Source organism: Psammomys obesus, unplaced genomic scaffold, assembly GCF_907164565.1.
Source record: "Psammomys obesus unplaced genomic scaffold, mPsaObe1.curated_primary_1811, whole genome shotgun sequence".
NCBI lineage: Eukaryota > Metazoa > Chordata > Mammalia > Rodentia > Muridae > Psammomys > Psammomys obesus.
Window position 1 is genome coordinate 14,353,032 of NW_026592510.1, and position 26,647 is coordinate 14,379,678.

Below are 26,647 nucleotides of genomic sequence, written 5' to 3' on the forward strand. Positions count from 1 at the left end.
AGGCACATGGCCTAAAATAATAATAAATGATAGTCACCGGACCCTAACATCGTTGGGCATAGTCTCAGGTAGCCAGAAACACTAGAGTATGCCACCCCACCCCCTTTTTCTTTGGCTTGGTAAGAGGGAAAAGGAAACCCGCATTGTAATGCAAACCTGTACATACTTTGTAAACACCAGGGAACAACAATCAAGCTAAGTGCTATCTAATTCTGTCTATTTCCAGATAAGAGAAGCATGTTGCTATATTTAAAGAAATGAGGACTATAGCAAAAACTTTTTTACAACATCAACAATGAAAAAAAAACCATTACAGTTATTGAATATCCCTTTTTGTTAGTCAACATAAAGATCATTGGGCAAATGTCCTCCTTTTACATCCTCAGCAATAAAATGGATCAGTACTTACTCTTAAAGAAGACAACAATGCCAATTTAATTAAATTTGCCAGTGAGTAAGCTTTAACTTCAATTGGGATCTTTTTATAGCTATCAAATCTCTAGGCATAAAATCACTGCCACGGTGCTCAGTGATGGGATAGAAGCCCTCAGCCTTCTGCTACTCCCCACTTCAAAAAACAGCGATTCTAGTTAAGCATACTGTTTTATTGGCTCAATGGAGGGCCAGTGACGAAGGTGGGGAAGGTAGATAGGGAAGAAAGAGGTGGAAGAGGGGGTAAATGTCTTCCTCCGAGTTAGCTCATCTGTAGTCGCGTGTTTATCTGCTCATTAGACTCACTAGATTTGCTCTTGAGCATGGCAACTCCAGGTTTTTCCTTTTCATATCTCAATGTTCTGCACAGTTCATGGTACCCACTGGCTACCTGCTTTATATTTATAAAAGGCCCTAGCTCCTGTGAACTTCTTTGTTGCCCTAACCATGTGCTAGGAAAATTGAGTAAGAAAGTTTTTTTTTGTTGTTGTTTAGGACTTAAATGACATTATATATGTTTGTATGTGTATGTGGTGTGTGTGTTTAGGGCTGACCACTAGGGATTTGCAAACCAATCAGAGGTCTCATCCCTAGGGAAGAAGGATAATCCCTCTCTCAGCAGCCATTGATTCTCTGTAGCTCTTCATATGAAATCCTCAAAAATAAACAACAAAAATCCCCAAGCCAACATCAACCAAAAGCAAAAGGCCGAGTGATTCTTCCTGTTTGTATTCCTTAAACTCAGTCGTACCTCCTTTCAAATTACTTGCATAATCTGCCAGAGTGCTCAGACCTCACTATTCCACTGGAGGAGAGACTTTCTCCCAGGGATGGAGGCGCTTTGGATGTTAAAATGTAGCATTTAAGAGCTGGCAGTCCAAGCAAAATACATAGGGGTTGGGAAGTCAGGGAGGAAATTACAAAGAACCAGAGATGTTTCCAATTATAGAGGTTTTACCTTCTAGGCCAATATAGAAGTACCCCATAAAACAGTCTGCCCAATGTGTTTATAGCAGTTTGGCCACAATGCTGTTTAGACTCACGCCTAGAAGGTACCCTATTACAGCACAGACCCTTCAAAATCTAGTTTCTGCCTCTCCTTCCTTGAGGGATAAAGTGGGAAGGAGATATGAAGGTAAAAGAACATCTTTTGACTTCCTTTTTACCCTCATCTTTATTACCAGCATGGTCTCAATGGAGCATTTATGGATTTCTACTTTGTAGGGGCGTTGTCCTCTGTTCTTCCTCTCAATCATCCCACAGTAAATATTTAGATAATTGTTCATAGTTGGTTAGAATGTGAGGTATTGGCTGAACTGCAGAGAACATGTTGTCACCTTTGGCCAAACTTTAAACACAAGCTTTGTACTTGGATATTTACCATGGTGCCTGGCAATTTACTTACCCGCCTTCTTCTGAATATTTATGTCCAAAAGCTAGGATGTCGGATGCCCGTCCACTCCCATCACAGACCACAACTGGTACAGGAGGGGTATCTCGAAGGTATTCCAAAACAATTGAGATCACGTTGGGTCCTCCTTCCACTATGAGTGCCACCACTGGAACCCCTTGACCAATTCCTGCATTAAAAAGGAAAAGAAAAGGAAAAAAAGAGAAAAGAACACAAAGCCAGCAAACCAAATAAACAAAAAGAGAAAAAAAAAAGCATAAACTAAAATTACTGAGCACGGGGGAGGTAATGAGATATGAAGGGATAAAATACTGAGTGACATTTGTAGAAAACTCATTAGTAGAATTACCACCCCCAGAAAGTCCAAATGACCTTTCCTCATCCCCACAACTAACAAAACAAAGAGATTATACCACTTTATACTTGAGAATCTCTGATACATGAGGAAGGAAAGTGGCTAACAGAATGACTGGGCCGGCAGTCAAAATATAGGAGGCCATGTTTGATTGTAATAAGTGTCTTATCTGTCTAATAATTAAGTTTTCTGTGAAAAAATGATGCAAGTTAAAATTTTCTAACTCCCCGGTTACCGCTGAAGTGTCTAAATTGCTCTTTTCGTAAAAATAAACCATTAAAGCCAGTAGCAGTTTATTGACCCCACGGTGGGCTGCATTATAGGTCTATGTGTTCTGCCCATAGGTGACTGGCTGAACAGCAGATCTCCGCAACGCCAACATCATCAGAGCTCACCTCCTCGGGCAGAGGGGTTTCTGTATACTACATCCTGCACTGTTGAGTAAGGTGTCAGGTGCATGATGGTACCCACTAAACATTTGTTGCATTCAGTTAAATCTAGGGCATTCAGAAATATTTCCTAACACATTTAAGCTACTTCTTTCAAGCCACAGAGTACTATCATTTTCATGTAAACCTGTATGTAATGTTAGCATCATATGTGTTATTCAATCTAAATGCATTAAAGAGAAGCCCTAGAAACCAATGTTCGTGAAAGAAATGATGAGCATCAGATTCAGTTTATTTTAAGGTGACATATTAAATATCATCCTTGTCATTGAGTAACTTACTTCCATTACTTTTGGTATTGTACGGTTTTAAACTGGACAACATAAAAATGAGTTGATTTTATGATGTACATAAAAGTGTTCTTACAAAGGGCATAGCTGAAATTCTGTGCCACCTCTGTAAATAGGAATTTAACAAAACAAGACTGAAACTTTGGTCATTTGAGTCCTCTGTCCTTTGAATGCCATTTTGTCTTGTATCAGAAAAGTGCTTCCCAGTGACAAATAATAGTTTGGGATTTGGTTTTTGTTCAATGGGTAACAGATTTTATTTGACTTTTGTGACTTGTTTGTCTTCTAAAATATGAGTGCACCAGTCTCACAGGATCTTATCAACTCTAAGTCACAGAAGATAGATTTTGTTCATAGTTTGATTTTAATTTGAAAGGAAGGGTCAGTCCCACACGGTGGTTTACATGAATAGGTATTACTTTAAATCTCCATCTAAAATATGGAGAGAAAGGAGAGAAATATGGTCAAGGTACGAGGCTGTGAGTTCTCAATGTGTTCTCTAGTGAGAACTGAGGGAGAGATGAAGCTTGGGTTCCCACTAGTTCTATAGATGGGGAGGACCTTGGAGTTATTCTTCAGATCTAAGGAGAGGACAGTGAAACATTCTGTGGTTCTGCTTCCCAGCAGCCCTGTCCAACCTGGATCTCAGGATGCTTAGGGAGTCTGTTTGGTTGTCTGTGAAGGAAGGACCATCCCAGTGTTGACCATTATGACTCCACAGCAAGCTCTTGAAAGGCATTCAGGAGAGAAAAGACTAACTGGAGACCTTCACACAACACACTTCTGTTAGGCGAGAATTTGCTGCCATGAAAATAATCACTCCATGGGGATTTGTACATTAATGCGCACTGATAAACACGGCCTTTTTTCAGAGGGTAGACTCATTCTTGTCTGGGGATGGAGCTTAGTGATACTGCACTTGCCCAGAATTCACATGGCCCTGGGTTCAATCCTCAAATATGGAAAGAAACAAAATTTATGGAAATTTCTAAATTCTCCCTCTTGAGAAAAACTACTGTCAGTGTGACTTCAATTCAAACTCACAGACCAAGTGAACTTTCCTTTAAGATACACTCTGTCATCTTTGAGGGAGAGGTTCTGTACTGGGCCTCTAGGATGTTCCATTGTTTAAAGGTCCAGTGGAAAATACAAAAAAAAAAAAAAAACAAAATAAAACACACAAACAAAAAAAAAAACACCTTAGTATCACCTTTCCAAAGGAATAGCCAGGTAAAAGGGAATCAACTTTTATAGGCTAATTTGAGTGTAATAAATTTCAAGTACTTCTGAAAATACATTTGTCAAAATGTCAATGTCATAACCTCTAGGCATACAGTAATATGTTCAGGATGGTAAGATTTCCCATATTTGGAATAAAATTGGTAATTGATATGGTTAAGAATTTAATAATCCAAATAAGTTCAGTGCTAAAAAATTGGATGGAGCAAACACCCAATACAACTGTTCTTTAAATTCTTTTTCCTTTGGCAATAAAACATGAAGTTTGTCCCATGCTTAAAAAAATACTTAACACTTAAACTCATCTTGAGTTTCTTATGGGTGGCAGAGACCCTTGTTATGCTTTGAAATACTATGCCTAACACAAATAGAATTTGCCAAGATCAGGCAACATCAAGCTTTCTTTTCTGGATACCCACACATGCACATTGGTTTTGAATTGGAGAGAAGAAAAGTGTATTAAATACTTAGTAATGAGCTAAAGCCACAAGTGTGAGTCTCAGTCTGTTTGTGGAGCGAGCGTCATAGAATACTTCTGTGGATATTGGATGTTGTGAAAGCGAGAAACCCTCCAGAAAAGGAAGTGCACATCTGGACAACAGAAACAAAGATGTTTCTATGCAACTTCCTGGGGTCCATGGATCCCTGAAGCTCATCAATGAATTCATACCTAATGGGCCTTGTTTAAACACATTGAAACATTCATGCACTAGTTTTTCATTTTGTGATCCTTACTGATACATGCTCTTAGGTAGGTTTTCAAGCTAAATCTGAGGAAATTATATCCTATTTTATTGCTTTTTTATATTGACTGCACACATCCTTCCCAGGCAAATCCCTTCCCCCATCCCATCCTTTCTTTCTCTCTTTATTTTTTTCATCCACACTTTTTTTTTCTAAACCACACGTTGGGAATAACATATTAAGAAAAAATTCTAGAAAAATTAACAAATTAGAATCTGTTGCCCACTAGGACGAAATAACTTTTTACAAGTCAAGCATATTACTTTTTTTTTAAATTAGTGACACAAATGAAACATTTTGGGAATTTCTTGACTCTGCAGCTAGTATAGATTTCCTCAACTCACAGCCTTCTTATGACTATCAGAAATTAATTTAAGTACCTTTAAAGGTCTTTTCAAAGCTGTGCCTTCAGCTGAATAGAGATTCTTGAGGGATCTCTCGGTTATTCTTTTGGTTTAGGAAGAAACTATCTTAATTCCTTAGTTATTTGCAATCATTTAAACTTTTCTTCTGTACTCGAAGACTTGCTTTAAGCAAGAAGATGTGACATACTAACCACATACTTCAACCCGAGGAATTTTGGATGTGGGAGCATCATATCCAACAAAAATATGAGATTACAAAATATATTTATCACATGAGTAGAGCTTGGTTCAGTTGACCTGGGTTCTCTAATTATATTCAGAGTCCTACTTCTCTCTTCATAGGATAACATGTTTGACTTTTGTTGCAGCTTTTTTTCTGTCTGGTATGCAATCCAGAAAGGGTTCATTACCCTCATGTGGAAAGCATCAAAACTGGAGTAAATAAAGGTTTAGTTGTTCATTATGCAGGAGAGGAAACGCAGGAACAAATGACTTAAAACTCCAAGTCATTAAAAATTATTTTTGTCATTCTGTGTATATGGGTAAGTTTACCTGCTTGCATGTCTGTGCACCAGGTATGTGCCTGGTGCCTGCAGAGGCTAGAAGAGGTCATCAGATCCCTTAGAACCGGAGTTGCAAATTTTTATGAACTGTCATATGGGCGCTGGGAACCAAACCTGGGTCCTCAGGAAGAGCAGCCAGTGATCTTAACTGCTTAGCCATCCTTCTAGCCCCTGTGTTTTTCTTTTTTCTTTCTTTTGTTTTTAAAATTTCTCATTCCCCTTTCTTCTTTGATCCTCTTCCCCAGCCCTCTCATGTGGACCCATAACCTATAAGTAGTTTAGGTATTTATAAAGGCATTTGGTGTGTTATATAAAAAATGGTATTTAACTTAGAAGGATTTGTTCACATTAACATTCTGGTTCCATGTCAAGACTGTCATGTAGGGTCTAAAGTACTTATGCGTCGAAGGAGTCATTTATTTTCTGTTGAAAGATGGTTTATATTTACACGTGGGTGGGGCACACAAGATTGATCTTGACCTAAGTCTCAATGGCCACAGGTGACAAGCTTATGTCATTCATAAAAGAGGTTCCTGCTCCTTGCATGAGATGACTTCGTAAAGACAGTGCCCTGTTCAAGACCAAGTCTGTCACTGGTCAGGAACTAAGCAAAGTCCATGGCAAAAAAAAAAAAAAAACAAAAAAAACAAAAAACAAAACAAACAAAAAAAACACAATTAAGTTTTGACTTTGTTAGCTCCAGGAGTATGTGATTCTTAGTGTTTAAAAGTTCACATGGAGGAAGAATGTTTGTGTTTTAAAATACTGTACAGTATAGGAATTTATCAATATGCTCTATGTTGCACAGATTTAAATTTGCATAATTATAATTAATAAGCTTCACTCATCCACTAACTCAAATAGGCTGGGATTTGTTTCAGTAGTTGAATCTGCTGATAAAAACATGATCACCATCTCTTATGTTTAGATTATATATGAATGTCCAGCAAACCAAGTAACCCCCTGAATGATTGCAATTTTCAAACAGAATCTCCCACATATTTGAAGGGCATTACCAATTACTGTAGTGATGGAACCTAAACAGCGTCATAGCTTATTTTCACATTAGATTCTCAGTACCCGTAACTAGATATGATATTTCTTCTGTGATCTGCAAAGTGTGAAATAGATGTAAGGAAATTAAACAAAACTATAATCAGAGCCAATGAGGTAGTTCAGTGGGTACATTTGATTTCAGGAACCCACATGTTAGAAGGAGAGAACTGAACCCCAAAAGTTGTACACACACATACACACATACACACACACACGTTACTTAAAAACTGTTGATCGCTGGTGTCTAACTAAAACAAAACAAAACAAAATAAAACAAAAAACCACCAAAAACTATTGTCTTTATCTCTAGGCTTGAGATATTGCTTATGTTTTCCTGCCATAGATAAATAAATATTCAGGTACAATTATGGAAATGTTATGTGCAAAGTTGGTACTACAGTAAAACTTTTTTTTTTCAAAGTGAAACACTAGGGATATCTGAGGTACTACAAAGAAAAGTGAGCCCAGAAAATATTGAGGAATGTTGTAAGAAAAATGCATCTTGTTTTCAGGAGTGTCCCTTAGGTCTTCTATGGAAACAGAGGTATCAGATATTGCCTTAGTTTTTGGAAGTAGTATAGGGAGTACATTCAAGAGACTATATTGACAACTGTAATGTGTCTGACCTTCCCTTGGAGTGTGTCATAAGGTCAAGTATGTTTAGTGAATTGTGATGAAATTCCAAGTTGATAAATGAAAAACTCAATACAGATCAATCCTCTGTTCTGTTATTACAACACAATTTTCTTGAAATAATTCTATACTAAAATTGATGCTTAGGAAAACATTTGGAAGTATATTGCCACATAAACTATTAAGCAGTTAAAATAAAACCACATGTAACAAGATGTTTCATTATTAAATACTAATGGGTTTTTAGTTGGAAAAAATTCCTTGAGAGATTGCCAGGGTCTGTCTTTGAGTTTGGAACTATGCAGTCTGTGTGTTTAACTTACTTTATGACTGAGTAGGAAGTAAAATGGCATGGACTTTGTCAATGTCCTTTTCTGCCACTCTAAACTATAAGAATCCTTGTGTTGGATTTTTATTTAAAGGAGACCATTCACAGACAACCACTCCATGTTTAAAGTCACAATCAATCCATTGGAATATGTATCTCATATATTTATCTTGATATGTGACATCTCAGATCTGGCCAGAGATAAGGGCTTGTCAGGATACAAAGATAAAAGACTTGGATTGATGTGTCTTACTAAGACACTGATAAAAACCAAAAACTAACAAAGCATAGCATTTCTTATCTTTTGGACAGAGAACATAAAATCTATAAATATCACAAATTCTGTTTTCTATTTGTTCTACTACTGTTGCACTAAGCTATTTGGGGCATTATTTATGCTTCAGATATTTGCATAGGAATTCTATCCTAGTCCCTACTGGGTACCATTCATTTAGATATGGTCTTCTTTGTTGTTTTTTGTTTTATTTTGTTTTAGTTTTTGCTTTTTTGTTTTTGTTTTATTTTGTTTTGACTTTTTTCCAAAATAGGGTTTCTCTCTATAGCCTTGGATGTCTTGGAGTCGAATTGTAGACCAGGCTGACCTTGAACTCACAGAGATCCGCCTGCCTCTGCCTCCTCGAGTGCTGGGATTACAGGCATGCACCACAGCACCTGGCTAGGTATGGTCTTCTTAACTCTGTTTTTTTACGTCTAGTAGAGGCCAAAGGATAGATTGGTGGAGAGACTTGATGGGTAGGCTGAATAGGAAATCTGGTCAGCCAGCTCAAGAAGCTCTGTGGAGGGTCCAAAATGGTCATCGCCTTAATGGAAAACCACTTTGTATATAACACTGCAGGCAGCAGAGGTCTTGCCTGACTTCCTTTAAGACCAGCTGGGCACTTGCTCTGCACTAGGCCGAATCTACCACCTTGGAATTCGTGTGACTGACACAAATGACTGGCAAGTGGGCTGTAGGGGCAAGCAGACATGGGACATGAAGCTTTCCATTAATAGTGGCTGTGTTGGATTCAGTCATTATGGAGAGAGAGATCGCACAGACCAAGTTAGACAGCTAAGGGGAAGTGGGCATATGATTAAGTAGGCTGCAGGGAGAGCAGGCAATAGTGTCTCAACCCTCCCCATAGACATTTCTTTCTCACATTGCTTTCTCTTTCTCCTGTTTCTACTCTATGGTAGAGTATTCACTCATTCATTCATTCATTCATTCATTCATTCATTCATCCATCTCCTCATCTTTAACTACTCTCTTCAGAGTAATTCGGGGGCATTTCTAAACATAGAAACCTAACAGGGAATTTATAATTGTACTTGCAAGTTATTTTTGTGAGAGGAATTTATGGTAGAGTTGTGGGATTTTTCTTTCTTTGAGGTGGAGTTGTAAAAAGAAAAACTGAGGTCAATGTTGATTGTTAAGCTCTTGTCTCTACTGGTATGAAGTTGGGCTTGTGTTGGAGCCCAATGGAGGATCAGGTGGGAAATCCATGTAATGGTCACAGTTTGCTGATGGACCTCTCTCCCTGAAAGCGGGGAGTCACCCACGTGCACCTCAAGAATAGTTACCCTCACAACAGAGGTGAGAGGGGGTTTTGATCCAATCTCTTTGTATTATGATGTTCTCTGCATAGCAAAGTCTTTCCGGGCTTGGGTCTTGCTTTGACTTCAGTGGCTTTCCTGGGGGGATATTGTTTCACCTGTGTTCCATTTTTACTTCATACTCTGCAACTCTCAGTTGACTCACTTGGGGGGGCACTTTTTTAAATGCCCTCGGGGGACCCTGTCTAGAACTGGATAGAATCTGTCAATTCCTTGTTTGCATTTCCATGATGGACAGTCTTACCCTCTATCCATCTTGGGCTTCCCATATGTTTCCATTTTCTTTCACCGATGCTCAGTGTGTATGTCTGTTTCTAGTCTATCCCTGCCCTAGCCACCACTTCTACACATATTGTCAGCATGGCTAGACTTCATGTGGCACACCAGTCCTACTGAATTGTCCTAGAAGGTGAGAAGGTAACTTGATGCACATAGATGTACTAAAATATATATTTTGGTATTTTGCACAGTATGCAGCACACAGCGTAGGTAGGTCTCTGATTCATGAGATCATTGGTTTGATAAGGGAATTATTATTTATAAAGCACTTAGAACAGAGCTTGGTAGTCAATAAGAGCTTTCTGGTTAAGCAAACGTAAATATAAAGATGCTTATTTCTATTTATTAAGCTTATAAAAGTTTTCTTCTTTAAATCTATAAATGATTCATAGGTAGAAGAAAATGAATACAATTATATGTCTAAGCCAAACAGATGTCCTGACAATGCAATACTCTAAAACATGCTTCTCTGAAGTTTGGCTAGTCTCCTGTGCAGACCAGCAAAATGCTGAGAAAGCCATACACATTTATTGTGTGTCCAGATCCCTAAACCCTCCTGGTTTGAGGTAAATGACCTTTTAAATTAGATTAATTTTTTAACTAGTTCTCAAATACTTCTTAGTGTATTAGTTTATTAAATTTTCTGAGTGTTGTGGGTTGAAAAAGTAAATGTAAATACCAAATAATAAAACCAATAAACCAAATCCAAGTATTTTATATGCTTTCAAACTTACTTAGCTTTTGACTTAATGGAAAAGTTACTCCCTTATGGCCTGACAGTTTTGATTTGAAATATTCTGCTATTAATGTCAGGGTCCTCCCAGGTCATACAAGTGGCATTGCTATGAATTTCAATGGGAAGGGACATCTGGTCCCATGGCTGTAAAGCGGGTATTACTTTCACAGAAGAAAAAAGCCGGCATAATTTTCTTTGGGATCATTGTTTGAAGACTGAATGTTTTAATGTAATTGATCTAAGCTGACAAGAAAACCCATCCAAACAAAGCTATAGTCTTTGTCTCTGCACTGTTCAAAACCCACATTAAAAGGCTGACACCGCCTTCTCAAATGTGGGGTAACCCAAGAAGTTTGAGCTCATTATACTTTAAAATATTTTACCAACACTCTACAAACACTTTACAAATATGCCAGGATCCAAACACACAAATCCACACCAATATCTGCACTTTGTGGCAAATGAATAAAGAGTACAACAATTAAGGCAACTGGGGGGTTGTGACTCTAAAGACCTGGGCTGTGATGCAGCAGAGAGCTGACCTAGAGAGAGATGGCAAATGTGGGGGAGGTGTTACTGCCAATGGTCATCTTCAAATTGTTATTATTATTGTTGTTGTTTTGCTTTGCATCTGTTAAGGACGTTACTTTTAAGAATCTTCCTTCAATGAATACTTTTTGATATCCTACCTCTTTCTATGAGAAATTTATCTTTCTGTTTCCAGGAATAAAGATAAGTCTTCTTTAGTCTCTTCCCCTCCACCACTAGGCAAAACTAAACATTTGCTGTGTTATTTTATAACTTAAAAAGAAAGTTCCCTTCATGACTATAAATTGGTCAATCAGCCACAGGAGTCTAAAGACAAAGGCTCTCATAGCTCCTTCTATGCCTCTCTTGGAATTTTATCTCCTTAGTTATGTATTACAGCCTCTCTTTTCCCTACCTGGCAGATTTATCTTAGTAATTCAAACATATCACACAATGTTCTCCATTTAGTAGTCAACCACTTAAATTTGGGATACAGAAGATCAGGAAGGCAGAGGCTAAATGACTCCTCCAGTTCTCTCTGGATGTACAATGACAATGTAAAAATTACATATTATATAACAGGAGTAATTTTTCCTTAGTTATCTGAAAAAATGATTTCCATTGCCCCCAAATCAGAAATGCAAATGCCTCAAGTCTGTGTTCACTGCTTTTCCTGGGAACTTTGAAGACCATTTTGGTAACTTTCAGGCCTTTGTGTAAGTCTTTATGTAACAGCCAGCCATTATTCATCACTATCATCTTTCTTTAAAAATCTAGTGGGTTTTCACCACTTATAGGAAAAGAAAGCTAATGTCCTCTGTATGGTATATAAGGCTCCTCTTCTCCCAGGTGCAGCTCACATCTGTATCTTCATGTTTCTCAGAGTTCTCTTTTTATAGAGCATCCTCAGGGTCTCCCATATAGAATTATTTTTAAGCTTCTCTTCCACCCTAGACCTCATAGAGGAATTGCTCTTCTCCGAACTTGTCTTCAGGAGGAGGCATTTTAACTAAGCAGTTCTATAGTAGACTTTCTCTACCACTGGTAAATCTGAAAAGAATATCTGAGTTTGGTCAGCCAAGCCTGATACCTTTCCTCCTCCTTGCCTGCATGGAGTTAGGATGGGGTGGGCTAGGAACTCCCATGTCTTCCAGAGACCCTGCCGAGGAGATGAGTATGAGGTGCAGGGGTACAGTATGGGATATGATTCTGATCAACTCTGGGATACATCCATCATATTTGGCCAGTGGCCCTAAAGCCATATTCTTCCACTTTTCCCTATAGGCGATAAAAGTGGTATTTTGGGTTCTGTACCTTTACAACACTTATTTCTTATACTGTTTGGAACTCGGATAAAGAAGAGCGGCACTTCATTTTATACTCCCTATCCTCTGACTCCAACTCATTTGTCCAAATCTGGTTCAAATGGTATCAGTTCTTAAGCTCTACCCAACCCCCTCTAGCAGTATTAATTTTCTGTGCCTCTGTGGTCCCATTCTTCATTAAAAAAAAAAAAAGTCTTTGGGCATTTACTGGCTTGGTTTAATGAAAGTTTTCTCCCTCTAAATTGTAAGCTTCTTTGACAGTGATTCCCATCACTCATCTTAACATTCTGGCTCTGAACTGCTTCATACTCAGAAGGTTGTTCAAATAAATGCCTGCAACATGAAACAAAATATAAAATGCATAACACCTTGGGACAGTGAGAGTTGCAAAAAGATTGTAACACCTCAACGCAACTGAGATATCCTGCTAAAAGTACAGATGACCACCCTTTACACCTGTGCTTTACTATCCCATACCTTTACTGCTGGCCTTCAGTAGTGGTCAGAGAGCTGCTGAGGGAGCTGGGTGGGTGCTCCTCCTCTACCATCAGGATTATCCTTGTGGTTGTAATAAAGGGTTGTCTTACACTAAGGAGATCATTTGATTTACCCTTCAACCAGAGCACAATTTGCAAGTAGTGTATGTGTTCTCACCGATAATCACTTCGGCATAGCAGCTCTAAACTCGAGCAGCTTAATCCTGGGAAAATCATCATGTACATGTTTCTGGTAGTTCTTAAAAGTAGACAGCAATTTGACGTGCTTAAAACAGACCCTGGGTTTGTTCACTGTTGATCACCCTGTTTCATGGGTTTCATTTCCTGTTCCTTCTAAACCGCAGCTGTTCATTATCAGAGCTCTTCTCCTATCTACGTGAGAGAAGATGACACTCCAGAGAAAGATTTGATGATTAAGTAAAGGAACACAGCAACAATACACAGGCACCTGTGGCAATCACTTAGTGGGATGATATCAGTTGAAAATTTTTCTCATGGTGTAGCATCACCATTGGTTATGCCAGAGATAAATCCTGGCCACATCTCTTCTGGAGATGAATGCTGTATTACACTCTTGTTTAAACTCATCCGGTAAAATGAGGAAAAGTTGGGAGACAATTATAGCCCAGAGGTATGCAGAAGCTTCTTCGAGCCCTTAATCATGGAGTATTTAATTTTATTACCTCCAGGCAATGCTGGAGCTGCTGGTCCAGGGACAGCACTTTGAGAGCCAGTGGCTTAGCTTAAGCTGCAGGGGGAGGTGACAAAACAAAATAACTGACATCTAAAATGTGCCCCACTCAAGCAAATAAAAGAAAAGTCATGGGGTGAGACTGAACTGCCCACCCACAATCTTTGTAGGCTGAATGGATTCTGCTGAAGGACTCCACTTTCTGATTGTGGCACAGAACAACCCAGAGATACTTTATTAAGAACAACATGTATGTTGTAGTAAATCTTTATTTATAAAAATAGATGAAGTGATGGATTTGGCTCCTGGGCTGCAGTTTGCCTATCGTTGGGCCTAGATAATTCATACAAGGAAAAAATCTGATAGCTCTTTTATGTTGAGTGTGCAATAGTAAATGACCGAGTTGGAAAAATGGAAATGTAAGCACAGTATTGACGCAGTATATGCCAGTTGTATCAGTGGCATACTGCATTCTTTGGCAGATGAATTCCTTAGCAATTCAGGCCCTGAAGGCAGCTCCTTGGGACTGTATCGAAATCCCCTCCCTCATCCCAATAGGAATTTCACTGTGAGAGTGAAAATTTCTCACTTATATCCGCATTTTTTTTTTTTTTTTTTGCTTGTTGGTTTGCTTATAAGTAAAGAATATACTTACTAATGTATTTTTGTTATTTAGGAGAATTTATTTTATTATTTAGGAGAATTATTTGAAGTTCTGAATTAGATTTTGTTTTCCACTCGTTTTTTTTCCCCTCTGCTCATTTCACAGAGTCATTCAGGTGTGTTTCTTCCTCTAGCCCAGAGTGAGGCGCTAAGCCTCCGACCCAGAGCAGAGCCCTTAGTTGCCAGTCCAGAGAGGTGTGCACAGCGTCTGGCCCAGAAGGGGACACACACTGCCAGCCCAGATCAGAGCTCAGAGCCTCTGGACCAGAGCAGCGCCCCCAGCTGCCATTCTGGACCAGGGTGCACAGCCTTAGGACCAGAGCGGCGCCCCCAGCCACCATCTCAAACTTGGGTGCACAATCTCCCGGCCCAGAGCAGATCACTCAGCCTCTGGCCCAGAGACTTGCTAGGTGCTCCTCTCACCTCACCTTTCCAGACACCTTCCCTACCCCTGTGCCCCAGGATACCAGACTGAGTTTCCCTGTTGGGAGAAAACCCCACAGCTAGGGAATCAGCAGGTTCTTCAAGAGGGCTGTACCTGGAAAACTGTAACAACAGCAGCAGCTCACTAAATTCAGAATGAGAAACCCAGCAGCGGGGCAGCTGTCTTGAGGACTTCTACGGGTGAGAGGAGAGCCCCCATGACTAACAAAGACCACAGCTACTACTCAGGTCTAAACGCCTGAGGTGAGCCGTGGCAATTCCTGAGAAACACTAGGAATAGCCATACAATGACCATACCCAAAAGCAGAGGAGGCCTCCTTCAGGAAAAATAATCTTCCTGCCAAGGGGATTCTCCCTCAGGATTCCTGGAAGCACCAAAAACTAACAGCCAACACCTAAAATAGCCCAGTGGGTAGAGGTCAGCGTAAAAGCTCAACCAACAAAAGACAGAGCAGTATGGCATCTCCAGAACCCAGCCATCCAGGGGCGAGCAGCCCTGGACACCCCAGCATAACTGAAATTCGAGAAGATGACCTTACATCTATGCTGATGAAGAGGATAATAGAGGAAACAAATAAAATACATAAAGAATTAGAGGAAGATAAAATCAAACAGATCATGGCTATCCATAAAGAAATGGAGGAAGTTAAAGACAAGCAGATTATGGCCATCCATGAAGAACTACGGGAAGATGAAGCCAAATAGTTTGTGGCCTTCAGAGAAGAAATAATTAAATCACTGAAAGAAATAAAAGAAACAGAGTTGAAGGAACTAAAAGAAAAACAGGAAAATACAACCAGACAGGTAAAGGAAATAAACAAAACAACTCAAGATCTGAAGATAGAATTGGAAAAATTAAAGAAAACACAAATGGAGGAAATAATGGAGAGGAAGAATTTAGGGAAGAAAACAGGAACTACAGAGGTAAGCATAACCAACAGACTACAAGAGATGGAAGAAAGAATCTCAGGTATAGTAGACACAATGGAAGAAATCAATGTATCCATCAAAGAAAATGTTAAATCCAAAAAAATTCCTGACACAGACCATCCAAGAATTCCAAGACAATATGAAAAGACAAAACCTAAGAATAATAGGAATAGAGGAAAAAGAAGATTCCCTGCTTCAAGGCCCAGAAAATATCTTCAAAACAATCATAGAAGAAAATTTCCCCAACTTAAAGGAGAGGCCTATAAGATTACAAGAGGCCTACAGAACACCTAATAAATTAGACCAGAAAATAAAATCCTCCTGACACATAATAATCAAAACAGTAAGTATACAAAACAGAAAAAAATACTGAAAGCTGCAAGGGGAAAAGGCCAAGTAACATATAATGGCAAACCCATCAGAATCACACCTGACTTCTCAGCAGAGACTATGAAAGCAAGAAGGGCCTGGACTGATATAATCAGACCCTAAGAGAACACAGATGTCAGCCCAGGCTACTATACCCTGCAAAACTCTCAGTCCTCATAGATGGAGAAAACAAGATATTCAATGACAAAAACAAATTTCAACAATACCTACACACAAATCCAGCATTACAGAAGACACTGGAAGGGAAAATACAACCCAAGAAAATTAGCTACTTTTAAGAAAACACAGGAAATAATTAACCTTACTACAGTAAAACAAAAAGCAACCAAGCACACAACCTTATGACCACAGCCAACATCAAAATCAAAGGATCTAACAGCCACTGGTCATTAATCTCTCTCAACATCAATGGACTCAACTCTCCAATAAAAAGACACAGACTAACAGAATGGATACGTAAACAAGACCCAACAATCTGTTGCATACAAGAAACACACCTAAGTCACAAAGATAGACATTACTTGAGAGTAAAGGGTTGGAAGATGGTTTTCCAAGCAAATGGACACAAGAAGCAAGCAGGAGTAGCCATTCTAATATCTGATAAAATAGACTTTCAACCGAAATTAATCAAAAGAGATGGGGAAGGTCATTTCATACTCATCAAAGGAAAACACCAAGAAGACACCATAATTCTGAACATATATGCCCCAAACACAAGAGCACCCACATTTGTAAAAGAAACATTAATAAAACTGAAACCACACATAGATCCTCACACATTAATAGTGGGAGACTTCAACACCCCACTCTCAACAAAGGACAGGTCAACAAACCAGAAGTTAAACAAAGAAACAATGACTCTAACAGAGGTTATGAATCAAATGGACCTAACAGATGTCTACAGTACCTTTCACCCAAACACAAAAGAATTTACCTTCTTCTCAGCACCTCATGGAATCTTCTCCAAAATCGACCATATAGTTGGTCACAAAACAAGTCTCAACAGATACAAAAAGATTGAAATAATCCCATGTATCCTATCTGACCACCATGAACTAAAACTAGATCTCAATGACAACAGAAATAACAAAAACCTACACACAAATGGAAACTAAACAATTTACTACTCAATGACAGTTGGGTCAGGGAAGAAATAAAGAAAGAAATCAAAGTATTCCTAGAATTCAATGAAAATGAAGGCACAACATACCCAAACTTATGGGACACAATGAAAGCAGTGGTAAGAGGAAAGTTCATAGCATTAAATGCCTACAAGAAGAAATTCAAAACCTCTCATGCCAGTGACTTAATGGCTCACCTAAAAGCCCTAGAAAAAAAAGAAGCAGACACACCAAAGAGGAGTAGATGGCTGGAAATAATCAAACTCAGGGCTGAAATCAATAAATTAGAAACAAATAAAACAATTCAAAGAATCAATGAAACCAAGAGCTGGTTCTTTGAGAAAATCAACAAGATAGACAAACCCTTAGCCAAGCTAACCAAATGGCAAAGAGACACTATCCAAATCAACAAAATCAGAAATGAAAAGGGGGACATAACAACAGACACTGAGGAAATCCAAACAATCATTAGGACTTACTTCAAAAGTCTATATGCCACAAAATTTGAAAATCTAAATAAAATGGACAATTTTCTTGATCGATTCCACTCACCAAAGCTGAATCAGGACCAGGTAGATCAATTAAATAGTCCTATATCCCCCAAAGAAATAGAAGCGGTCATCAAAAGTCTCCCATCCAAAAAAAAAGCCCAGGACCAGATGGCTTCAGTGCAGGATTCTACCAGACCTTCAAAGAAGAGCTAACACCAATTCTCTTCAAACTATTCCACAAAATAGAAACAGAAGGAACACTACCAAACTCATTCTATGAAGCCACAGTCACCTTGGTACCTAAATGTCACAAAGACCCAACAAAGAAAGAAAATTTTAGGCCAGTCTCCCAATGAACATTGATGCAAAAATACTCAACAAATTACTTGCAAACTGAATCCAAGAACACATCAAAGATATCTACTATGACCAAGTATGCTTCGTCCTAGGTATGCAGGGGTGGTTCAATATACGGAAATTCATCAATATAATCCAATCCACCATATTAACAAACTGAAAGAAAAAAAAACACATGATAATCTCCTTAGATGCTGAAAAAGCATTTGACAAAATCCAACATCCATTCATGTTTCAAGTCTTGGAGAGATCAGGGACACAAGGCACATATCTAAATATAGTAAAGGCAATATACAGCAAGCCTATAGCTAACACCAAACTAAATGGAGAGAAACTTAAAGCAATCCCACTGAAGTCAGGGACAAGGCAAGGCTGCCCACTCTCACCATATCTCTTCAACATAGTTCTGGAAGTCCTTGCTAGAGCAATAAGACAATTGAAGGAGATCAAGGGGATACAAATTGGAAAGGAAGAAGTCAAAGTGTCACTATTTGCAGATGATATGATCTGCAAAAATTCTACCAGAGAACTCATACAGCTGATTAAACACCTTCAGCAAAATGGCAGGATATAAATAGTAAGAGCTGGAGGGGACGGGAACTCCACAAGGAGAGCAACAGAACAAGATAATTTGAACACAGGGAACTTCCCAGAAAATCATACTCCAACCAAGGACTATTTGTGGAGATGACCTGGAACCCCTGCACAGGTGTAGCCCATGGCAGTTCAGTGTCCAAGTGGTTTACATAGTAATGGGAAGAGGGACTGCCTCTGACATAATCTGATTGGCCTGCTCATTGATCACTTCCCCCTGAGGGGGGAGCAGCCTTACCAGGCCACAGTAGGGGACAATACAGCCACTTTTGATGAGAACTGATAGACTAAGATCAGAAAGAAGAGGAGAACCTCCCCTATCAGTGGACTTGGGGAGTGGCATGCATGCAGAAAGGGGAGGGAGGGTGGGATTGGCAGGGGAGGAGGGAGGGGCTTATGGGGGGATACAAAATGAATAAAGTGTAATTAATAAAAAAATTAAAAAATAAAAAAAATCAGTAGCCCTCCTGTATACAAAAGACAAAAGGGCTGAGAAAGAAATTGAGGAAACAACACCCTTCACAGTAGCCACAAAAGACATAAAGTACCTTGGTATAACCCTAACCAAGCAAGTCAAAGAATTGTATGAAAAAAACCTTTAAGTCTCTGAAAAAAGAATTAGAAGAAGATATCAGAAGATGGAAAGATCTCCCATGCTCATGGCTTGGCAGGATTAACATAGTAAAAATGGCCATCTTACCAAAAGCAATCTGCAGATTCAATGCAATTCCCATCAAATTATCAACACAATTCTTTACAGACCTGGAAAGAAAAATTCTCAACTTCATATGGAATAACAAGCAACCCAGAATTGCTAAAACAATCCTCTACAATAAAAGATCTTCTGGAGGTACCTCCATCCCTGATCTCAAGCTATACTATAGAACAACAGTAATAAAAACTACATGGTACTGTTATAGAAACAGACTGGTGGATCAATGGAACTGAATAGAAGACCAGAAATAAACCCACACACTTATGGACACCTGATCTTTGACAAAGATGCCAAAACCATACAATGGAGAAAAGTAGCATCTTCAACAAATGATGCTGGTCTAACTGGATGTCTACATGTAGAAAAATGAAAATAGATCCATACTTATCACCCTGCAAAAACTAAAGTCCAAGTGGATCAAAGACCTCAACATAAAACCAGACACATTAAATTGGTTAGAAGAAAAAGTGGGGAAGACCCTAGAACTCATTGGAACAGGAGACAACTTCCTGAACAGAACACCAACAGCACAGCAATTGCTGTTGCAACAATCAATTAATTTGTCCTCATGAAACTGAAAAGCTCTGTGAAGCAAAGAACACCATCATCAAAACAAAAGGACTGCCTACATGTTGGGAAAGAATCTTCACCAACCCTCTATCTGACTGAGGGCTAATATCCAGTATATATAAAGAACTAAAGAAGCTGCAAAGCAACAAACCAAGTAATCCAGTTAAAAAATGGGGAACAGAGCTAAACAGAGAATTCTCGATAGAGGAATATCAAATGGCAGAGAAACACTTAAAGAAATGCTCACCGTCATTAGCCATCAGGGAAATACTAGTCAAAATGACCCTGAGATTTTACCTTACACCCATCAGAATGGCCAAGATCAAAACCTCAAGTGACAACACATGCTGGAGAGGTTGTGGAGAAAGGGGAACCCTCCTCCACTGCTGGTTGTAATGTAAACTGGTACAACCACTCTGGAAATCAATCTGGCACTTTCTCAGACAACAAGGAATAGTGCTTCCTCAAGATCCAGCTATACCACTCCTAGGCGTATATCCAAAATATTCTCAAGTACACAATAAGGACATTTGCTCAACCATATTTGTAGCAGCTTTATTTGTAATAGCCAGAAGCTGGAAACAACCCAGATGCCCCTCAACTGAAGAATGGATACAGATATTGTGGTACATCTACACAATGGAGTATTACTCAGCAATGAAAAACAAGGAAATCATGAAATTTGCAGGTAAATGGTGGGATCTGGAAAGGAGCATCCTGAGTGAGCTATCCCCGAAGCAGAAAGACACACCGAATATACTCACTCATATAGACATATAATATAGGATAAACCTACTAAAATCTGTACACCTGAAAAAAACTAATCAAGAGGGAGAACTCTGGCTAAAATGCTCAATCCCCACTCCAAAAAGCAAAGAGGATGGACACCAGAAGAAGAAGAAAACAGGGTACAAGTTAGGAGCTTCCCACAGAAGGCCTCTTAAAGGATCTGCCCTGCAGACTATCAAAGCAGATGTTGAGACTTATGGACAAACTTTGGGCAGAATGCAGGGAATTTTATGAAAGAAGTGGGAAATAATAGTAAGATCTGGAGAGGACAGGAGGTCCACAAGGAGAGCAACAGAACCAAAAAATTTGAGCACAGGGGTCTTTCCTGAGATTCATATGCAACCAAGTACCATGCATGGAGATAACCTAGAACCCCTACACAGATGTAGCCCATGGCGGTTCAGTGTCCAAGTGGGTTCCATAGTAATGGAAACAAGGACTGCTTCTGATGTGAACTGATTGTTCTGCTCTTTGATCACCTCCCCCTGAGGGGGGAGCAGCCTTACTAGGCCACAGAGGAAGACAATGCAGCCACTCCTGAGGAGACCTAACAGACTAGGATCAGAAGGAAGAAAAAGAAACCCTCCCCTACCAGTGGACTTGGGGAGGGGAGTGTGTGGAGAAAGGAAAGGAAGGGAGGGGTTGGGAGGGAAGGAGAGAGGGAACTAGAGGGGGGATACAAAGTAAATAAAGTATAATTAAAAATAAAAAATGGAAAAAAATAAAAGTAAACTTGAGTGAGGGAAGTTGAGAGCCCTTTTTCAATTTTCTAAGTTGTCTGTAAGCAGGAGAGAAAGTCGAGGAGCGTGTGGGGGTGCTATAGCTGTGATTCCCCCAAATGAATGTACTAAAGGCTCACTCTTCAGGATGTACTAACTGGGATAGGGTGAAGTAAGAAGAAGTAGGGCCTACCAGAGGAGCTCTTTAGATCTTTGTAGGCTTACCGTTCAAAGGGATTGTGTGAGCCTCATCTTCCTAGCCATGAGATGAGCAGTTTGGCTTCGTCATGACTCCTACAGTGATAGGAGTCCCCTCATAATGGGGCCCAGCACAACACAGCTAATCACGCAGGGACCGTGCACTCAAAGTTATGTCCAAGGAAAATTTCCTAAGTTGGCTTCCTCAGGTTTGTCGAACGGGGTCTTACTCTATAGCTCAGGATGTCTTCAGGCTGTGATCAACCTCTCTCAGCTTCCCAAGACTTGGAAGTACAGGCACGCACTACCGTGCCCATCTCAAGTGCTTCTTAGAGTGATAGTAAGCTACAGAGCACAGGATTGGGAGTGGTGGTGGGGCACTAATATTTATAGCAAGTTTGAGATTAATGAAAATTATATGAAGGGAGTGTTCTAGTTTATTTGAATTAAGGATAATGCAATTATGTGACATTTCCTATGTGTCTAAGTTTATAAACAGCAATTCATGCTGTAACAGTTCTTAGTATTTGACTAATGGGAACTTAATAAACTAAGAGGGCAAAACAAATGCTGTTGTGTTTCAACAGGTCAGGATCTGAAGCTGGAAAACAAGGGTGCAGGGAGCTGCTGCCTAGATGTTTCACACAGGCATGCTGTGTTCAGTTTGAGCTTGCTTCACAGCCTCCCCCAGGATTTCATAACAAATCCTAATGTGCAGCACAGACGGTGCACACTTCCTGTGTTCTCCCTCTGGGTGGAAGAAATGTTGCTAATGAGGCAAGGCTCAGCTTGGATTTGTTTGATGACCAGGAAAGCTGACTCTTCAACCCTCACCCTCCCTGTTTTGGCAAAGGCACACCTATTCTTTTTTTTTTTTTCTTCCCCACTCTGCTTTCTTCCAGCAGGGATTGCCCACATATGTGGATCCAGCGATGCCAAGGCTTGTTAGGGTCATGCCTTCCCCTGCTGAGCTTTAGGACTTGAGTGTTTGCCTGCTGGGCTGCGGCATGGAGACCTGTGCCGAGCTTGGAAATCTGGCTTCCAGCGTGGAACAGGGACAGCCTGTTCGGTGAGGGGAAGAATGCTGTTTCATCTCAGCTAGGGGTGCCAAAGGAAAGTGTGTGTTGGTGGGGGGGGATCTGCTGCTTGCCTATTTGGCCATTATTAAAGCATGAAATATCTTGTTTTCCTCATTTTTTAATGAGCTAATGAGCTGAGAGTTAAGGTTAAAACTTTTTTTTTAAACAATGATAGTTTCTTTCGTGACACCAAGAACCTTATTTCTAGCCATTCTTCAGAACTATATGAATTATTTTGCTTTTACATTAATTTGTTTCAATAGCTTGAAATGTTCTAAACAACTTTTTGCAGGGATTGAAAAATTATTAGCAAACCTCAAAACGGACTTTGGAGGCCCTGTGATGAATTCTTCAGATGTAACCATCTTAAGCAAATGAGAATGAGAGTCTCAATCCACGTTGCATTGAGACCCCTAGGGAATGAGATACCATCTTTTCTCTAAATACATCTAACTGTGAGTTGATTATTCTGGCAGAAAAGCACCCACTCAGCACAAATTTTCTCATTTATTTTCTGTTTGCCTGACTTTCTAAAGTTTGCTGCACATTGCTACCAAATGAATAGATGCTAATCTAGACTGAAAAGAAGACATGGCTGACTATTACTTTGAGTAAGTGAAGAGAAGTCAGTAGATTTTTTTTTTCCTGTATAAACAGGAATATTGAAGCCGTGATGGACTTGGATAATGCAATTTCTTTTTGTAGATCTTTTAAACATATTAGTTTATTTGGAAATGGTGTAACAATATCTCCATGGAATAGGGACACACTCAATTTTCCCAACTGAATATTCTGCACCACTCATGGTACTCATGTGATCTTTGCCTATACATTTTCCCATTCAGTTTTCTTCTTTGAGTCTCTCTATTATATTGTTACCTCATTTGTTTGTCCTCTCTAGACTAAGCCCTCATATTGAACTTCGATGTCAAGCTAGAAACCAAAGCTGAAAATAAGCGTTTCTAGAAAAACTAAGCATTGACATTTACAACAGTGATCGGGCACCTGCTTGCGTGTGGCAAGGACTGCACTAACGTCTCAGGATGATAAAAACGGTTCAGACACAAGCTCTGCTTTCTACAGCCTCATGGTTTGTGGGTGATAAGCAACTGAGAAGAGACGGGGTACATGATCACTGACGAAGAAGAAGTACTACCATGGAGTTTTAGATAGTAAAGAAGTGGGGATGTGAGACATGTGAAGAATGCAGGGCCATGAGGTTTATGGGGGGGGGATATTTGGTTGGAAGGCAGATTCCTAGGCTAGAGATTAAAAGACTATTGCCATTAATGATAGGAGAGGCAGAATTCCAGCAGGTATCAACAAGAGATAAAACATACCCAATGAGATAGATTAAATCAAGGAAACTATAAGCATCTTGGAATGAGTGGATCAGAATGGCCATGTGGCATTATGGGAAAAAGAAACTAGAAAAGAAATGGAAATAATATGGAGGGTGTTTCACATAGCAATGAAACAAGAAAGGAACCAGGTCCTATCAGGAGGGTCCTGTTACCATGAAAAGAATCTGCTTTAACTGGACGGGCAGCAGAAAATTTTACTGATCTTGAGATCAAAAGTCTCAATTATTTCCCACCTAAATCTTTCTAATCTGCAAAGATTTTCCACCATTCGTCACTCCATGGAGAAGTGCCTAGGAGATCATATTTGAATGCTGGGCTGATCACCTAGTCAGATTTGCTTAAACAAAGTGTCCCACCCCTGAACAAGAAATTCCAAAGTGAAAAAGTTCCTTTTCTCAAAAAGACAGGGATCCTAGTTTGATGGGAAAAGGGTCAGATGAGCAAGATGGGCAAACCCCAAGAAACCATTTTTCTTATTTTTTTTTTCTGTTCTCCGAAGTTTAGACTTCGTTGTCTTAATTTCAAAGTGACATTAATAAGGATGGCGAATGTTTTACCCTCACAACCAACTTGGGCCAAGTCACTTCACCAAAATGAGAGAAGTCAGAGCTGAGATTTTTTTTTTAATACATTCTTTACATTTGTGGTTCTCTGTGTTTCTAATGCTGTGACCCTCTAATACAGTTGCTCATGTCCTAGTGACCCCCAACCATGAAATTATTTTCATTGCCACCTCACAACTGTAACTTTACTACTGCTATGAATCATAGTGTAGATATTTTTGGAGCTAGAAATTTGCCAAAGGGGTCGTGATCCACAGATTGAGAACAGCTGCTTTAGATGGAAGACTCTTTGAGAGGCAGAGGGAAATTTGAATAACACAGGCAGTTGAGAGCATTGGAAAAAATGGCATAGTCATCATATTCCCCAGAAACTGCCCATGACTTTGATATATATAACCGTGTGTAGTCTTGGTCTTTGGTTGAGACCGAAAAAAGTCTGTGGGATTGAACTAAGCAGACCAGAGCATCCACAGAAGGCAGCAAGATGTCCTTGATCTAGATGCAACCTGCTCAGAGAAAGCTCAGTTTCCTTTACCAGTTACAGTTTGAACTTGGAGCTGAAAACCTGTGAGAGTCTAATTCACTTACTTCTTGAGTTTCCTGAGTAAAATTCTATCATGTTTAGGGTTGTTACCCCTGCATTGGGAAAGTAATGGGCTCAATGATGGAAATTTTCATGTTATGGTTATCCTAATGCATTTGATGATGGTGCAATGATCAAAAGATGCCAGTGATGACAATTGAACGTCCCTTTGCCTTCCCAGCCTCCTTCATATATTCTCAGGCATAGGATGACAAAGGGAAGTCCACGAGTCACATGAAGGACTGTAGCCATGGTACACGGTCAGGAGCTCCTCTGCTTGCCTCCATCTGCCCCCTCTTAGCCACCCTCTTCATGTTGTTTCTCCAGCATCTTAGGCACTAGAGACCAGCATTCTCTCCCCCATGAATCCTGTTTGAGGACTCATCCAAAGCAATGCTTAACCAAGGCCTGAACAGAGTGTCCTTAAGTAGGTACTGAATGAAACAGTGCCCTCAAACTTTCAAAAGCAGCCAGGTTTTAGGCCCTTCTTAAGTAAGTCTAATGCTTTACATGTGGATGGAAGAGGTAGTAAAAGTTTGGCAATTACATCAGCCTAGGTGTGTACCCAGGTCCCAAGTAGGTGGATATAAGATTAAAGGTATAACCTGTCTGAGATATGATTTTATAACTGTGAAAAAAGCCATGTAATTTCCACCTTGGATGGATTTGTCAAGTATTAAAAGAGATAGTATATATGATGATGTCCTACATAGTATATGGAACTTGAATAAATGCTTCCTTCCTTTTATTCATATCTTAGAATGCTGCTATGATCTCCTAAATGGCATCTTCAGGGTTACAAGCAAAAAGGAATCAGTAAGCTCTGGTGGGGAGGGGTGTCTTAGAAGAGATAAGCAGCAGTCAGGAGAGGGAAGTGGTTAGGAATTTTTAAAGGAAATGGTAGCTTCTATGGTTAATTTTCTTGGTTGGGGTTTGAGAGGAAATTCAAGGTTCTTATTAATTATACTTACCAATTGGGTCTAATTGGCAACTACCCCAAAATGAATAAAACAAGCGGGAGTCAAGAGAGAAAAACGGCAGGCATCCTGTCAAAAAACAAAAGCTTTGAAAGTTTCTACAGCCCAATGGCTGGATACACATTTCATTAAAGCAGATGAACCACCCAATTTGTATCAGTCAGTGTGTGTGAGACTGTATCTCATGCTGCACATGCAGAGCTGTGCAAAGTATCACATAGATGTCTGAAAACCAAACAGGAGCAGATTCAAAGGTTCAGTATCCCTTCTACTGGAGGAAGCATATTTTCTTCTTTTTTAGTTTAGGACATGTATGGGACAGGACAGGGAGATGAAGGATTGAGATACATTATATTAAGTTTTTTCCAGTGCTTGGCATTGGTGAAAGCCAGAAGTGTCAGTTGCTGGTGTATTAGATAGAATGATAATTATGACTCTCAATTCTGTGTCATCCAGGATAGGACAAGAACCAACTTCATACCTTTTTTTTTAGAAATACTCCTGTGATTGATTGATTGATTTATTTATTTATTTATTTATTTATTTATTTATTTATTTATTTATT

At 39.5% G+C, this 26,647-nt stretch overlaps 1 protein-coding gene across 8 annotated transcripts in view; it reads right to left on the minus strand.

The window, feature by feature from the left end:
- The window catches only part of Trpm3 (transient receptor potential cation channel subfamily M member 3), a 526,011-nt gene that overhangs the window by 203,243 nt on the left and 296,121 nt on the right, over window positions 1-26,647 (minus strand). For 5 of the 8 annotated variants that reach the window (XM_055613953.1, XM_055613952.1, XM_055613951.1 and 2 more), the window contains exon 7: window positions 1,838-2,012. In XM_055613953.1, the coding sequence (XP_055469928.1) occupies window positions 1,838-2,012 (175 nt within the window). Of the gene's footprint in view, window positions 1-1,833; window positions 2,013-26,076; window positions 26,152-26,647 lie in introns of those variants that run through there. The other 3 variants (XM_055613955.1, XM_055613954.1, XM_055613957.1) reach the window with 2 other exon arrangements.